This window comes from Hippocampus zosterae, chromosome 1 (genome assembly GCF_025434085.1).
Source record: "Hippocampus zosterae strain Florida chromosome 1, ASM2543408v3, whole genome shotgun sequence".
NCBI lineage: Eukaryota > Metazoa > Chordata > Actinopteri > Syngnathiformes > Syngnathidae > Hippocampus > Hippocampus zosterae.
The window spans coordinates 19483197-19500815 of record NC_067451.1 but is presented as its reverse complement, the minus strand read 5'-3'; the positions used below and the strand labels follow the sequence as shown (position 1 = coordinate 19500815).

General features: G+C 40.7%; 1 protein-coding gene across 1 annotated transcript; it reads left to right on the top strand.

Moving 5' to 3' along the window:
• Positions 1-8968: 8968 nt before the first annotated feature.
• LOC127603198 (neuronal acetylcholine receptor subunit non-alpha-2-like) lies at positions 8969-17617 on the top strand. Its single transcript, XM_052069299.1, has 6 exons — positions 8969-9217; positions 10764-10915; positions 13052-13096; positions 13425-13534; positions 14396-15302; positions 16692-17617. The coding sequence occupies exons 1-6, from the start codon at positions 9157-9159 to the stop codon at positions 16863-16865; spliced, it is 1449 nt and encodes a 482-aa protein (XP_051925259.1). The 5' UTR covers positions 8969-9156; the 3' UTR covers positions 16866-17617.
• The last annotated feature ends 2 nt before the right edge of the window (positions 17618-17619 follow it).

The following is a 17619-nucleotide window of genomic DNA, read 5'->3' as shown; positions in this document are numbered from 1 at the left end:
TGTAAACCTTCAAGGATAAAAAAAAAAACGTCCCATCATCAGTCATGTAATCTTGGATCCACACTTGTCATACTCATTCAAGATATCTGAGCTCATTCACCCTGCCACAAAAAAAGTATTTGCACAATCCTGCTAATACACAACTAGCAATAAGTACCTAACTTTAAATAGTAAACTAGACAAGCTGTCTGAATATTCTAAGCACCTGAACAAGTCTGTAATGCATTTTCCACCTTCCCCGCAAAGATGTGAAGGACACAGACAAGCTGCGAGGTTGGAGAAGGGGAGCCTCCTATAAGCTGCTCGCATTAATCGGAATTTGTAAGTGTGAAAATTTGATATTTTCAAAGCTCGAATAACTGGACTTCTTGTGCTTGGTGGCAGTTGGAGCAAAGCTGAGCACAGCAAAGCTCTTGGTGCTAAATTGAGGGATAATACATTATTAAGCCAGCCATATGGATGAATATTTTACATGGTTCTTCTCCGCTCCACATAGTGCAGCTTCGAGATAGCGGACATCCGCAATATTTGTTTTAAATCCAATGGATTGGAAAATATGACATTGTGACATATTATTTTATTTTGATTTAGGACGCATTATATGCATCGCCTCAAACGCCAAAAGACTTCATCTCTCTGGTGGAGAAGTTGCTCAAAGGGACATCAGCTGTGGACCAAAGCATGTGGGGAAGTGTGTGTGGCGCTGTTGGGTAAGACAGCGGCAAACGTTGCCGAATTAGGGTCTCTTGTGCCACTGTGAGCGGAGCAGTACGTGCCTGAGGCCGCTCGACCGTGTATAAGTTGAGGAGAACTCTCCTCTAAATAATTCATTCCGAAGGGGTGGGGGGGGGGTGCACTCACACACACACACACACACCTACACAAGTGCAGAAAGACTGGATGCGTATTTATAGTTGAATACAGGAACATTGTTGAAGAAATTAAGAGTATTTTGGTGTACCAACACAAAATGCTTCTGGCACTTTCTTGGGTTTCAGACTTAAAGGTCACTCACCAGGGAGATTATCAGCATTACAAGTACAGCGAGCACATTCGACAATAAAGTTGTATTCAATTCAATTAATCACTGAGTTTTATTAGTAGGGCTACTTTGCTTTGTTACACTAATTAAATCTTTTTTAAATGCAGGTAACACTAATATCAGATATGGACTAGCACTCTGAGATGCGTTGTACGACTGGTTAATACGTCTGCCTCAGAGTACAGACATCCATGGTTCGAATCCGGGCTTCGGCCTTCCTGTGTAAAGTTTGCATGTTCTCCCCGTGTTTGCGTGGGTTGTCTCCACGACTCTGGTTTCCTTCTACATTCCAAAAACATGGACGGTAGTTCAATCGAACACTCTAAATTGTCCCTGGTTGTGATTGTGAGTGCAAGTGGGTATTTTTTGTCCTGGTGGTGCCGTGCGATTTGGCTGCCCACCTGTTCAAGCTCCAGCACGGAATATTCGGATAAAGGAGACTGCTCCTGTTCAGCTCCAAAAATTGAAATTAGTATTGTGATTTGTACATAGCATTTCATGTAAATACAAATATAAACTTCATCTCAATAGTGTTTGTGGTGAAAACATCCCGTGTCTACTGATACCGTGAAGAGACATTCTTCCTTTTATTTTTGTGTTCACAAAGGAGAAGTTTAAGACATCGAACTGAAAGTTAAGCGTGAAAATGATGTTTACACAGCGGATATAAAGAAAATCTAAATACCCGTTCAAATGACGGGTTCTAGTAATGTAGAAAAAAGGGGAACAAAATACATCATTTAAAAGCAGATTTTCACCCCTACCATAACCTATAACTTATATAACTTAAGTGATTTAAAAAATATATTTTTGAGAATGAAAGTAAAAATAAAACAACAAAAACATGTATTTGCACAAGCGTACACGCTCTCTTATTAGTGGGATGTGTTCAGAATTAACCTTTTTTTTTTGCTGTCTCTCATAAGCCTGAATGTTTTGTGCAACGATTGGCTGCTATTTCAAACGATTTTTGATTCCTTTCATGTTGATGAAGGCCCCCACTTCCAGCTGAAGAAGAACAGCCCCTCTTCATGAGCTGCCACTACGCTGCTTCACTTGTGTTCTTTTGGTGATGAGCAGTGTTGTGATTCCGCCAAACATACCTTCTGGAAGTACGGCCAAAATGTTCAAGCTTGGTTTCATTGGGCCTTAACAAAAGCTCCCAAATGCATGTGGGAAAATGTGTCCAGTAGCAGATCCCACCCTGCGAGGCTCAAAGCAATTGAGCCACGTTGCTTCCTTGTGTAGGAAATTGATCCTCTGGTGGAAGAAACACAACAACTCAAAAATCAATTGTTGGCTGGTCGCTTTTTGAGATGCCTCCACTACTCTAGACTGACAGTTATACAGACCTCCGACTTACATTTCAAAGGAATCATCAAACGTTCACCCAAAATACGGACAAGAATTGCAATCTGAAAACCGAAAGCGAATGCTAAAGGAGACGAAATATGGAGGGTTTCATCACCGCCAGCATCCTGCTCAATACCAACTGTCAAGCAGAAACAAAAGGCTATTTCAGTTCAAATTGCGGAAATGAGACATCAGAGGATCAAGGGAAGAAATTGTTCACTCACTTGGATGCACGTTTACAGTCTTTGCAACCACAATTGTTCCTTGCTTTGCCTGTGGAAGATGGGAGTGTGTCACTGACAAATCAGTGGACACGGTAATGGTTAGAAATTACGGTCAGGATCCAAGGTTAATGTTTAGTCGAAAGCTGTCAACAAATGTGGGTGATAACTGATAAAACAGAGGAGACAAGTGCAGTATTGGGTTGTTATTTTTATTTTCAGAACAATCATCAAAATTGAATGTAAAAGTACAACTAACCTTACGACCGAGACAGAGCTTTGAGTCGGGTAACTCCATTTTTTGTCATCTTGCAGGATAGTGATTCAGTGTGAAATAAGATAAGATAAGAAAACCTTTATTAGTCTCGCAATGGAGAAATTCCCAATTCACAGGGGAATGATTTCTTGGTCATTTATATTGTAATGCTAACTTATTGTAGATACTTGGTTTGACAAAAGTGTGGTTTTCCTCAAATTTGGGCAGTTTATAATGATATTGGGGTTTCCATTGATATCTTAATTACCAGTAAGTGAGAAATGTGGTTCTTGATGTGTGGGAATACAACTCTGGTGTGATTTGGGGCAATAGCAACAAAATTAAATCAAATTGAATAAAAGTGAATTTTAGTCTTGCATCATGTTACTTTTTGCACTTTTATCCATTACTGCAGTACTGTCATCCACCTCAGGTTAATAAATTGGATAAAACTCAATATCACCTTGCTTACCTGAAAGAAAATAAAACAAACCTGAATCGGGAAAAAAAAACGTGTCCACACATTCATGAAATCTGTCAAAACACATGCATCCATCTATTTTCTAATCTGTTTATCCTAACGAGGGTTGTGGGCATGCTGGAGCCTATTCCAGCTGTCTTTGGGCCGTAGGCAGGAAACACCCTGAACTGGTTGACGACAGCCAGTCGCACAGGACACACAGTCACAACTAGGGACAATTTAGAGTGTTCAGTCAGCCTGCCATGCATGTCTTTGGAATGTGGGTGGAAACTGGAGTACCCGGAGAAAACCCACACAGGCACGGGAAGAACATGCAAACTCCAAACAGGAAGGCCGAAGGAATCGAAGCATCGCACTGCGTGAGGCGGACGTGCTAACCAGCCAACCACGGCGCTTTCCTAATGTGTCAATATTTCATGAAATATGATAACAAGCATGAATGACCTAAGTGAAAGCATGGTTTTCTGAGCATTTTCATAGTAGTAAGTTATTCATTGTTGTAAGTCAATAGGTTTAGTTGTAAATAAGACATATCATGATTCTATAGTTATAAGTTGTATATGTACGTATGTCTGGATACTCACCAAGTCAAAAGTTCCTGTTCTATTAGAAGTTAAATTTTCTCAATTTGCTGGTTTCTTCTTTTCCTATTTTTTTTCGGGGGCCTCAGTTTTGCAGTGTGTGATTGGCAACTGGTTCAAGATGTCGTCCCCGTTTTTTCCAAAGTCAGCTGGAGTAAGCCTCAACTCTAAATATCATTAGTGGTATAGAGTACGAATGGATTGATCATTTTGTGTTATTTCGGACACTTTAAGACAGCATCCACTGAGTGCTTTGTTTTAGTGGTGTCCTCGTGTACTACTGTGCTGTTCTTTTCTTTTTTTAAGCATCAATACTTTTAAGCTTCCTTCAGTGTGTGATGAATAATGAATGTTGAAAGGTGCATTATCCTCTGACGTCTGCAGTACACCATATCCGTTAAAGGTTGAAGATGCAATGCAATGTTGTCAGCCAAAAGTCGAGGTCCTCGTGAAACTGTCACTGCAGCTCTGAGCGCATGTGATGTGTTGCATATGTGACGTGACAGAAGGCGCCTCATTATCTGTCGCTCTTGTCCAGAGGCGGTTGATGGTTATACAACATCTCTTTGACTAAATGGGAAAGAGAGACAAATTTCACTGTGAACATCAACGTCAAGTCGCACTGAGACACACTACTCACACTCACGCACAGCCGACGGTGCCCTGCGGTGTTGAGTAGCTACAGTACATGCTTTGTATGTTAGATACAATATGGGAGGCATCAAACCCACAGGTTATTGTTATGTACACTCGTACAATGTCATTAGATTCAGTACAAGCGCTCCTGTACATGTACTGTATATCCAATATTCAGCCTTTGGTTCACTAAAAACCACAGTGCATCCCAAGTGACCCCCCTTACATGCGTACTCACCAATTATTGACCGGTGTTTAAAACGGCTTGTTCTCTTTGATGATGCAATGTTAATGGTTGAAGAAACATTCTCTTTCTGGCATCTCCTGATAAGTGATGGTTATGGAGGATTGGGCCCGACGCTGGCAAAATACACACGCACGGCATTACATCTGACACCACCGGGAAAAGCCAATGTGAACAAAAAAACCCCCCTTGCAAACGGCAAAGAATTTTTCATAGACGAAAATACACAATAGAATATGGCAAAAGTTCAATTACACGAGATTTTAATAATCCCACACTCGGGGAGCTATAGAAATCTGCCTAGCCCCACTTCAGAAAATTACGCATTGTGTTTTTTTAAAGTAAACCTGTAAACTGTCTGTATGTTTACCTTAATGCTAACACATAATAGGAAAAGCCAAAGATGAACGAAATAATATCATCTGTTTAATGGCATCACACTGTTTTAAGGATCGGATATTTGAACACATGGTGCAACAACACTTGTCGACAGACAATAAATTAAAACTCAGGCATATGTTCTTTTTCTATTTGAACAAGTAACAGTATTAACGTGGATTACGGAGTTACTCACAGTTATGAAGTACAGATCTTTTTCCATTTCCCTGTGTATCTATAACATGTATATTCCATATTATCATAGTTATTGTGGTCACTGCAGTGTTTTCAGTGTAATTCTCTGTGTTTTATTTTTGGTTTGTTGTTGAAATTCAACTGAATGTGGCAATAAATAACTCAAAGCTTCTTTTTTCATTCATTGTTTGCTATGTTGCAAACTGCGGCTTGTTGTGAAGTGAAGTGATTTGAGTTCAGCCCTCATATCTCACCATTTTGCTCGCAAATTGAACAATGATTTTTGTCTCTCGAAAGATTTTAAGTCGGATCGCTTGTATGTAAAGGCGCCACTTATTGCCTACACCTACCTATACACGCACACAACCACAAATAGTAAACACACATTCAATCATGATGCACACATACAGATGAGACACAAGAAGCACAGCTGACTCACATCTGATGACATGTTTGATGTGCCAGAGTTCATTCTGCCAACTGGCTTGCGGCGTGTGTATACACGCACACACACATACATGAACACACACACACATACATGAACACACACACACACACACACACACACACACACACACACACACACACACACGCATACTTTCTGAACACACAAAAACATTAACAAACAAATAGAATGCATTTTTATGCCCAGCACGGCAAACGTCATTATCGGCCCACTGCCTGGATGATTCTGATTAAAACTGAAAAAACAATTTTAATTGAAATACGAGGCTTACGAATATTGCATGATGATTCATTTTATTATCTTTCAATTTGGGATTTGTGACAAAAGAGGATTTTACCAATACGTTTTTGACTCAGCACTTGATGTATTTGGTCCAGTTTATTGCTTTCCAAGAGTTGTAAAATGTCTACTACACACTATTTCAAGAGCCACTGACTAAAATTAAAGCTTCAAAATTAATAATTTCTCTTTTAAAGGGGCAAATTAACTAACAAAAGACAGTGTGTGGGGCCAGTGACTTTATAGTTTTACACTACTTTGCACTTTTGCTGTTTTTAGCAATATTTTAACACTTACCATAACAAACAGATCATTTAAAAAAAACATTTGGCATGAAGGGACAGAGCTATTTCCTCCGCTTTGTCAAATATTTTTGCACCCAGACAAATGATTCACAATGTCTTTATGGGACAACAGAGGACACAATTAACCAGTCCACAGCAATACACACCCAAACAAAGTAGATCCTTTGGTTTCTGTTGTCTCTCTTGCGTCTACAAACACAGCTGTCCAGAGTTGTCATGAAAGGAAGCGGCGGGTTTCCAGACCACAAGAAATTTTGTTTCCAAATGATTAGAGGGTGGGCAGACAGGACGCTCTGGGAGGCAGCAGCTGCTCGGCCCCCTGGCTCCAAGTGGAGCAGAAAATCAGGATAATTTCATTGTGATAATCATCCTCCCGTTCCTCCAACCCGACCCGTCACTGTAACCCACGATGAGGACAGAGGGTGGAGAGGAAGATGCAAAATAGCAAACGTGAGCTTTGTGCTTGATGCGTTGCACTTTGTGAGTATGTGCACCAAAATACTCTTTGGGTTGTTTCACCTGCGGGGGCTGTACATTTTTATCTTTTTATCGTATCTGATGGTGCTGTTTGCTATAATTAAAAGAAAAACAAAAACGGCAGCTTGTTTTTTCCAAACAACCATGGCTTTTGAACTTTTCAACTGGCTCAAAAGTAAAAGGGACATCCACTTTGCTCTATAAATACCCTACATTACCCCATTTTGAAGAAAATAATTTTCCTTATGTTCCGAATTGTTCATTTATGCTAAATGCTGAGGTAGAATTGATATATTACTATGGCAAAGATAATACAGTATGCTTTGTGTCTAATTTACAACTGTACGTTGATCAACCTAAAGAGCTGTGCAATGGAATAACAAATTAGGTGCATTTCTCCAGCTGTGGCTGAGTCCATTATGATGAATCAAAAGCGGGTTTGTTAGGCATGTCAAATGGAAATGACATTTTATATGAAAAGGACATTTTGTTTTTAAATATACAACCAGTCTTAATAAACATACCTTTGACTGATTTCAAAAGTTCTTTGTGGGCCCCTGATATTTTTATTTGAGTTCCCATCAATATGATTGTGACACAAACACAGCAAGCAGAATTGGTCTCAATGTCCATCCCTGATTTTGTGTGTGTGTGTGTGTGCACGTTTGTGCCCTTCTCAGTAATTGCAGTGTTACATGTTACATGTGTGTATCTCTTTCCATTTTTCGCATCAGTCATTCCTAATGGGCAGTTTTATATTGTCAATCTGTTATTTGCAGCTTGTGAACATTTGACTGCGCACATACTGTACTTGTTCCGGTGATGTGCCCATGAGTATTTTCACACTTCAATGGTGCATCCACACCAACACACATCCTGTGAAAGACACTACAGTAATTGAATGACTTCAACACATATCGAAACATCAGTTTCTCAATGTGTATGTTTTTAGGAGTCCATCTTAAACCATCTCATTGGATCACGGTGGACGTTCTGCTGCATATTCGTGTCTCACACACTTGGGCTGTTCAAAGTCATTCTCTATCCTCTTTATGTTGCTGTATATGGCAATTTTTTCTGTTCTGTTCTGAATATGTAGTGAATATCGTTTATCCCCTATATAGTACTTTCAAAAAATCATTTGAAAAATATTGAACAATTGCCACTTTAGAAAATCAGATATACTGTATCTGCTTTGTAACTTAACCTGAACCGACCATTGGTAACATGTGGCACTAGATGACCTGTAAAGACTCATGTTTTGGAACTGGAGGGACAGATACAAGTTGCACTACAAACAACAACAAAAAAAAAAAATTAAATGAAAATTAGTTGTTGGAGAAATGCTAGTCTGCTCCCTAACGACTGACAAGGTACCCTTGAGCAAGCCTGTGATTCCCATAATTCAAGAGGGGCAATGTAGTGTGCGATACAAATATACAGCAGAGTATGACTTTATTTGTTCCTTGAACTGATGTAATAAATCGAATGAAAAAGAACTGAAAGAACATACAATATACAGTTAGACCTGAGCCATGTCAGCAATACTGTTTCTAATGTAAGATATATCAAATTTGGAACTGTAATCAAAGTTCTGAACCTGGCAACATCAGTATGTGTTCAAAGGATGCTCTTGGTTGGACTGCAGCCCTGACTCATCCCCGCCCCCACCCCTCTTTTTTTAATTAGCGCCCTCTATTGGACGTCTAGGGAAGTCCATCCTAAAATGAAGCATCTGTCAACTTTAACTACAGGAACATTGGAGTTGCACTCGAATCTTTGCATTTGACATTACATCAGTCATGTAAAATGTTAGGATATTCATTTAAAAACCCAAAGCTTTGCAAGGTTTGCTCTTGAGTGACAGTCCGTTTTATACCCTGAAATGTAAGTACTGCATTTTTGGTCCCCGTCCAAAAATAGATAACTCATCTGAAAAGATGATTCCATAATGATTTAAATTTATATGTCAGCTACATACCTAATCTATGACCGTGCTGTGCTGTGAAAAAATATTCCGAAAATGTGTTGTACATCCTTTGTTGTGACTCCACCCCTCATCCTTTTCCTCCATCGCACCTCGTCTTTCACCGTGTGACGCTTCAGCCCGGAGTCAGCGTGTGCACCCCGTCTCTTTGCCCGGTTTGGGACCGTATGCTGCCCACTTCGACTCGATGGGAACCTCGGCTTGTCCCCGGAGCGTCAGACGTTAGCGAAAAGAGGCTGCAGGAGCGCACAGAACATGATGAAGTTGGTGCTCCTCTTCGTGCTCTCGGCTGCATCTTGCCTCGCCACCATCAGTGGTAAGGACTGATGCAAATGCACGCGTGTATGGAAATTCAGTCGAGCATTTATTCGATATCCTTGATATCCAGTTCAAGGTCCATTTGCTAGTACCGCTACGCTCTTTGTTTTCGCCAGTAAATCAGGGCACTACTCGAATAAATATATCTTACTAGTAACGTATTAACCCCCCCCCCCCCCCTACCCGCACATCTGTGTGATATTTGTGCACACCGGACAAGTTCTGTCTGTAGGCCAACTACATATTGCTAGGAGTGACGCAAAACTGTGCATAAGCTGACATCCAAAACCAAACACTTCCCCGTACCTGTACATAAACAGCTATAGGCAACTTTTAGTAAAATGACAGATGTTAACAGATGTGACAAATGTATTTGTCACATTGTATATTACTTTGTAGTTCTTTTTAGAATGTATCCATCCTCTGTTATTTGCTGTTTTTGTATTCACACCAAATAAATAACGCTATTGCTTTGTGGCAGATGGTGGCATATTGGTGGAAATATGTTGAAGGTGATGTGTTTTTCTTAGACAGAGGTAGAGCTTTGCTGCCTTTTGTGACATCTATCAGCAATTACCACCACCTTTTATGTGGTGCATCTGTTACATGCATATTTTCGCTATACATGGCTGGACTCAGGCCTGATATTGAATAGTAGGAGTTAGATGTCGTAATGACAAGTTGCAGGTCAAGCAAATTTTGGTGGATTTCGAAATCCATCACCATGCCCGAAAAATCACGTTTGTCATGTTTTTTAGAATAATCAATATGACTTGACAGTAGGATCATATAAATTTCATCTGTGGAATTAAAAAAACAAACAACCTCTGGCTCCATCTTGTGCTTCTAATTTGAGATGCAAGAAACTACCTCACTGGATACAAAAAACAAACAATTAGAGACAGAAGACACAATTTAAGAGGTGTCAGTCGTTTGTTGTGGGCACAACCTCTACTGAAAAATTTCACAGATTATATTTATCCTGTACAAGGAATATGACAACACGGTGTTTTTTGTTGTTTTTTTTTCAATGTAAACCTTTTATGGTCCATCTCCGAGTATGCTCCTCACTCGTCAGAACAAGGGAATGCTACTAATGAGGCAAAACTACGAGAGAGGAATTTTCATGCGGCCATTAGTGTCAAGAGACCAATTGTGCTAGCACATGCTTACTAGTTTGGCCGAGTAGTTTTACTAGTTCAGGACATAACTTTTTTGAGAGGTTCAATTGCAGACAAGGATGCCCAAGGTGGTGCTACTAGTTTAAATAAGCCTTGCTAGACAAGTAATTTGTATTACTCATGAATTGTCTTCCTGATGAAGAGCAAGCTGGGAATGGATTTTTACCTTGAAACTAATTTATTCAGATAATACCTGTATTTTCTTCATAGTCCGTGGTCATTTCATTCGGTACATTAGCTCACTTTGATGAACACAATCCAAGAACAGCTTCAAATTCAGGACCAGACTTTCACATTCATACTTCATTTGATTTACGATTGTTAGATTTTTATGTGTCACTGCCACTGTCGTTTTCATTCTAGCATCAAATGAGTTTGTATCCTTGGCGGAAATGGAGGACTCCCTGTTGAAGAATCTCTTCCAAGGCTACCAGCGTTGGGTGAGGCCCATTCAGCATGCCAACGACACCATCAGAGTCCGCTTCGGTCTCAAGATCTCCCAGCTGGTGGACGTGGTGAGAGGAAACACACCACTGCTTTAAATTCTGTTTCATAACTTAGACTTCACAATGTAAACTTGCTTCCCAGTTACACTTCATTAGGTACACTTGCACAATGTCATGACACGCAAGAGTTGTTTTAAAAAGTTGTCATCTTTGTCAAGTCAGAATTTTGTGGCAGTGGGTGGGTACAGCGGAAGATTCGCTCACACACTGACGCACTGAAGTGACTTTCTTTTTTCCAGGCTATTTGTGTTCTGGTTTGCCACCATCTCCGCTGTGTCATCCATGTTTACAGGGAATAGCCCTGCCGTAGTGGTAAAAATCCAAAAGTAAATTTCTGTAAATACCACAAGATGGTGGCCAAGAGCTACGTGCAACTTGTCAACTCACTCCTACATAGTTCCTTCTCAACAAGATGCCACACGATGGCGCCAAAGCCATACTTTAATATTTATAAGACAGCTCACTGACCTGAGCCACAACTAAAAGCAAAAGAACACTCAACCTTAACTTCGCATATGAAGGTGGTTGTTTTGACACTTGAGTCTTTTGCTTTCATTGTGGGCCAGATTAGTTGTCTGGTCTTTCATCTTGTCATGCACTTCCTGTCCCAAAATCTATTGTCAAGGCAGAGTTTAGAATTGTCTCAGTTACTGAAATCCTGAAAATAGATCCAGAACACTTTCTTCATATATCCACAAGCCTCCCATCTCTGATCGGAGTGCTCTTTTAATATTTCAGGGGCTGCCGTTGATAGGATAAAATGCTTTGGCTTGCTCAAAGGGAAGAAAATGGAGAATGCTAATGGATGAACCCCGCTCCACAGCGTGAAATATTCATCCCAAACATTTTAGCTTCCACCTGCTCCATGAGCTGAATACTAAGCCCCTTCTTGGGTGAGAGAAAGAACCGCTTCAGTCAGGTGGTCCTTTTGAATTTTGGATGAAAGAGGGTGAGAGGGTGGTGACCATGTGGTCTGCGCGGTCTCCCTGAGCCTACCTAATTGGCTGCTGCAAAGCTCACTATTTAATTATGCTTCATCTCTGCTCAGTGTGATGGCCACAGGGCTCATCGGGAACACATCCTCACCTGCAGACGTTGGAAGTCAAGTCAATTTCCAAAAAATTATTGTGATTTTAAATCTCTGTTGTTGTCTTGTCACTGCATCTCAGCGTAAAAAGGCCCAACGTTTAGTGTTCTTGTTCTTGTCCCCCTTCATTTAGTTCCTCAGGTTTTCATGCCCTTTTGTTGGTCTATGGGGGAAAACAAATTAGCTTCTTAAATTGTTGCTGCAAGTCCAGTTCAATGATAGGTGATGTCATCGTACTACCCTAAACATGCCTAATATGAGACTGCATACTTGACATTCATTTCATCAGGTGCATTAAAGAGATTTAATTTACAGATGTATCCAAACTGTGTCCCTAAAAAGAAAAAAAATCCTCCTTGCAGTATGATGCACTTGAAACACATTAATAGATTTGATGTTCCATTTTTGGGACATCTGTTTGGGTTTGGATGTGACCCCGATAGCACAACAACAGACAGGTATCGTGGAAGCCAACACTTGGCGTAGTTTATTTAAGAGTCTTCACAAAATAGAAGCATGAGGAGTCCACAAGGAAATGTCCGCACAAGGACCAAGAAGCTGCAGGAGACGGCAACAGAGTCCACTGGTGTGGTGACGGCACGGACTTGCACTGGGGAATGGTCTGTGAGGCAATTTGTACCAGTCCAAACGAGCAGATAGGCAACAGGTGGGTGATGAGCTGATGAGTCTCAGGTGTGAGGTGCAGAGCACCCTGGCTGAGGAGGCTGCCTGGCTGGCCCCTCCCTAACAACATCTCTAACGGTGTCAATACAAACCCAACAAAGTGTAAAATATGCAAATATATATTTTTGCGGCTCTATTGAATCCAATAAACTTGTGCAAGTGAACCCAATGAAGTGAATGATCGGTATAATTGTCTAAATGACAATTAAACACACCATGACTCCAAATGTGTGGTTATTTTCAACTAGCCTATGCTGAATGAATTTTTAGCCATACAAATATAACCAAACTAATTTGGTCTTTTTGTTTTGGTTAATTTTAAAACATGTGGTTATCTTTTCATAAACACACGGCATATTTTTCATGGTGTTCAGGATGAGAAGAACCAGTTGATGACGACTAATGTTTGGCTTTGGCAGGTAAGCAGGAGTCAATATTTTTCGTACTTTATCTGTTGATTGGTGTTAAAAAAAAAGTATAATACATACGCTTCACCACATACAGTATCTGGTAAAAGTTGAAAAGCTCAACACTAATTGCGGACACGTGGGATAGAACATGGATGGATGGATTTATCTTCCATTACATAATCAGCAAAAAACACACCAAACAAAGTTTGTCTGTGACAATAAAAATCTGCATGAAGCCACCATAAGTAACTACTAGTAAACACGATCTTAGCTGCATTTTGATGCCTGCGATGAATGAATAAAAGTGGTGTGTGTGTGTTTTTTTTCTGTTGAGCAGCAGTGGATTGATTACAAGCTTCGTTGGAATCCAGACAAATACGGAGGCATTACTTCCATTCGAGTTCCATCCGAAAACATTTGGCTCCCAGACATTGTCCTGTACGAAAAGTAAGATCCAACATTTTCATAACTTTTCCACAAAGATGCAAGAGGGCACATAACGCGTGTACAAAAAAGAAAATATGAAGGAATACCTTGTTGTTAATGCGGGGATTGTCAAAGTGCAGTACCACGAGTTGCACTCGGGCTCCCTCTAATGGTATGCAAAATAATCATAAAATGAATTGTTCAAAAACTGCATCACGTGGTTCAAACTTTTTATTTAGTTCAGTACAGTTGGTCAAGAATAGTTCAGCTGTATTTAACCTTTAAGTACAATGCATTCTGTTTATCCTAAACTATCAAGGCAATTTTTTTGCAACACACTGTATTTCAATGGAATCATTATTTCAATACACTTTTTTATTTTGCTCTATTTAATAAGCACCGTGATAATGTTCCAAATGTGTCTAATGTTAAAGGAACTTAAAAGCATATGAGAAATACGTTTTAGGAAGACAACATCGAGTTCGATCTTGACCAACACTTGGACCCCCTACACAACCGCATTTTAAATTTGGTTGTTACGGTCGTACTGTACTTGGAGAACAAAGTCTTTTTTTGAGGTTTGAGAACCACCGCTGTGACTGGTGACAATAGTTCACTCCATACACGGAATAGCAAAACTGTAATATCAACAATAACAAAAAAAATAAATAAATTAGTGAAAAAAAAGTTTTGCTCTGCAGACATTCAGATTCAGAAAACTTTATTTATCCCCGTGGGGCAATTAGACTAATATGGCATATGCAGTCCAACATTCTAAAATGCATGGACTATTCTACCTAACCGTGTTTTAATTTTTTTATTGGTTTACACAAGCCCCAAAATCAACCAGATGGACATTGTGTGACTATGATTTTTCTTCAGCGCTGATGGCCGGTTTGAGGGCTCTCTGATGACCAAAGCTATTGTCAAGTACAACGGGGTCATCACTTGGACACCGCCTGCCAGTTACAAATCGGCCTGCACCATGGACGTCACCTTTTTCCCCTTTGACCGCCAGAACTGCACCATGAAGTTCGGCTCTTGGACCTACGACGGCAACATGGTAGACCTTGTTTTGATTGACGACCAAGTGGACCGGAAGGACTTTTTCGACAATGGCGAGTGGGAGATCCTCAACGCCACGGGCGCAAAGGGAAACAGGAAGGACGGCCTGTATTCCTACCCCTTCCTCACGTACTCCTTCATCCTGAAGAGGTTGCCGTTATTCTACACGCTCTTCCTCATCATCCCTTGTCTGGGGTTGTCTTTCCTGACTGTGCTGGTCTTCTACCTTCCGTCTGACGAAGGCGAGAAGCTGTCGCTCTCCACCTCTGTCCTCGTATCACTCACTGTTTTCCTCCTCGTCATCGAGGAGATCATCCCCTCGTCTTCCAAAGTCATCCCGCTCATCGGCGAGTATCTGCTCTTCATCATGATCTTTGTCACACTCTCCATCATCGTCACTGTGTTCGTCATCAACGTTCACCACCGCTCGTCGGCCACCTACCACCCCATGTCGCCGTGGGTTCGCAACCTTTTTCTTCAGAAGCTGCCGAGGTTGCTGTGCATGCGAGGTCACATTGACCGGTACCACTACCCGGAGCTGGCTCCTGAAAGTCCCGAAGTGAAGCCACGATCTGTAGGTCGGAGAGGTGGCCAGAGGGCCAGCGCTGGACAGACCACTTCCGATGGAAAGGAGGACGAGGCCTGGGCCACCATGCTGGAGAAGGCCATCTACTCGGTGCGATACATAAGCAGACACATCCGCAAGGAACACTTCATTCGAGAGGTAAGATGGCCTCATATTGGTCGTGAGAGATCATCAGGGGTGCCGCTGAAAATGAGCAAAATTCAACTACCGTAATTGAAGCCCCAAGAATGTATTTGTTAATTTATACTTATATAGTTCGTCTTTGCCAGCGATCCATACCCAAAAGCAGACCGATAAAATGTTCTTTCGCTTGATGCTAGGTACAAGAAACCTGTGTATCCACCTGTTACCATTCAGGCAAGAGAACAAGCCATGGCTTCCTTCAGTTTAAAAAGGCCCAGACTGGTTGTCTTGTAAAACAGCCACTTTTTTTTCCCCCTGCGTAATCAGGCGTGAAGATACCTTGGACCAGCATTTCTCAATCTTTACTGCGTCAAAGTACTCACGCCACAGGAGAAAAATCTCACGGCACACTACCAAACAAATATATCACATTAAACTGAAATCATGATGAGATCGTCTCAATTTGCTCAGAAATTCTGTTACTCCGTGTGAAATCTGGGCCAGTTTAGGAACGCAAAGCTGACATACACGCAAGAATCTTGACATATTCTCTTGTATGAATGGCAAACGGTGGATACACAAGCGTATTGTATCTTCTGCCATCAAATGGAAGGTCATTTAATGGTTCTGCCTCTTGCTATATGTCACTCGCATGGTTAGGTAAAAATCGACCGTGTTTTAATTCACATATGAGTTTCAGACAAATGAAGTTAAATTGGATCATTTCCCAAAGCACCATGGTTGGGAATCACCGGCCGACCTCAGCGCTGTTAATGCATTTCTATAGTTCAAGGAGTAAACCGGAATCACCCGTGTATTCACTGAGTTGCTAATTGTGTTGGGGATCCTTAAGTATGTTATTTGCTGGAAAAGTTCGTTCTCAGCCCTAATTCCTTTGAGGTATAAAAGCCTTACTCCTGCGCCATCTTGAGGCGTACCGGCGTCAAGGAACTATGTTAGAGTGAATTGAGCAATTTTAAATTAGGTCGGGGAGCAATTACCCGTAGGTTTTTGCCACTGTGCCTCACTAATAGCGGGGCAACTTCTGTCATGAGTTTTCGAGTGTGCATTTACTGAAAGCTTCTGCAAACAGTGGAGTATAACAACAGCATAGCCATACGCCTATAAAATGTTAAAGGCACATTTATGCAGAAGGTAATCAAAGGACATCGTGAATCTTCTTACCTGAGCAGTTGGATCATATTCTCTTCAGAATTGCTAACTACTTGCCCTACATGGATGTATTATGACATTTGCCATTTTATTATACCCCCCTCCCCCCTCTGTGTGAATGGGGATTGTTTTAGAAATGCTATCTGTATGTTAAAAATCATTTTTCTAATAGGCTGGTGTACCTTCAATGTACCCTGGACTTGTTTTATTCACATTCCTTTTCTCTCTCAGGTGGTTCAAGACTGGAAGTTTGTGGCCCAGGTGCTAGACAGGATCTTCTTGTGGGCATTCCTGACTGTCTCCATACTTGGCACCATCCTTATCTTCACTCCAGCTCTGCATATGTTCTTCAAAATACCACCACCGATTGCAAGTGAGGATCCAACTGCAAGCTCACAGCTTTAGGACAAATCACATCTAATTTCAGTCTATAAATCAGTAACAATAATTTCATGATAGGATGTCTGTTATCCGTGTAATAACTGTGACGCTTATATTTATCTCATACTGGTCTTCCACACAGTTTCTGTCTGAAATTCCCGTCCCCTCATTGTGCTCCCTTACTTAGACAGATTTCAATTGTTTTTTTTCCCCATTGGTTTTTACATATATAAACCTCACTTTTTTGAATTACATTGATAAGTCAGTATCACTTAACTTGAAGAATTCATGTAATAAACGCAACATATTGAACATAATTTTCCTCTTCCAATATGTGCTACAAGAAGCAGCAAACCTAGGTCAAAATAAGTAGTGCGTAGGCAAATATTCACTGCTGTCTTTGCTTGAAATGTTGATTTTCTGCATTTGCACACAGTGATTACAAATATATTGCAGCTATGACTTAGTATAGTAAAGTTTTGGGGTCTTCTAATGAATCGTTTTAATCAGTCCAGCAAAATTGCAACGTGATGCATGCATGGTGGTCATTTGCAAACAATACATCAAAATATACCAGATGCAAGATTGTCAGTATGTGACAGTACCCTCTACTGGTCACTCAAAGATGAAGACAGCTGTATTTCTTGCCTATAGGAAAATATTATTTTGAATCCTGGTATGTATGCAGTATATGATTAGTTTTTGCTCAGAACAGAATCACCACTATTTCTGTAGTCCATCATAATCACAATAATAAAAACAATATAACGTGGCAATG

Excerpts from the sequence above, each read along its gene's own strand:
- LOC127603198 (XM_052069299.1), top strand. The coding sequence starts at position 9,157 with ATGATGAAGTTGGTGCTCCTCTTCGTGCTCTCGGCTGCATCTTGCCTC. Across the intron at positions 13,535-14,395 it reads GACATTGTCCTGTACGAAAA|CGCTGATGGCCGGTTTGAGG; the intron begins GTAAGATCCAAC and ends ATTTTTCTTCAG. Across the intron at positions 15,303-16,691 it reads AGGAACACTTCATTCGAGAG|GTGGTTCAAGACTGGAAGTT; the intron begins GTAAGATGGCCT and ends TTTCTCTCTCAG.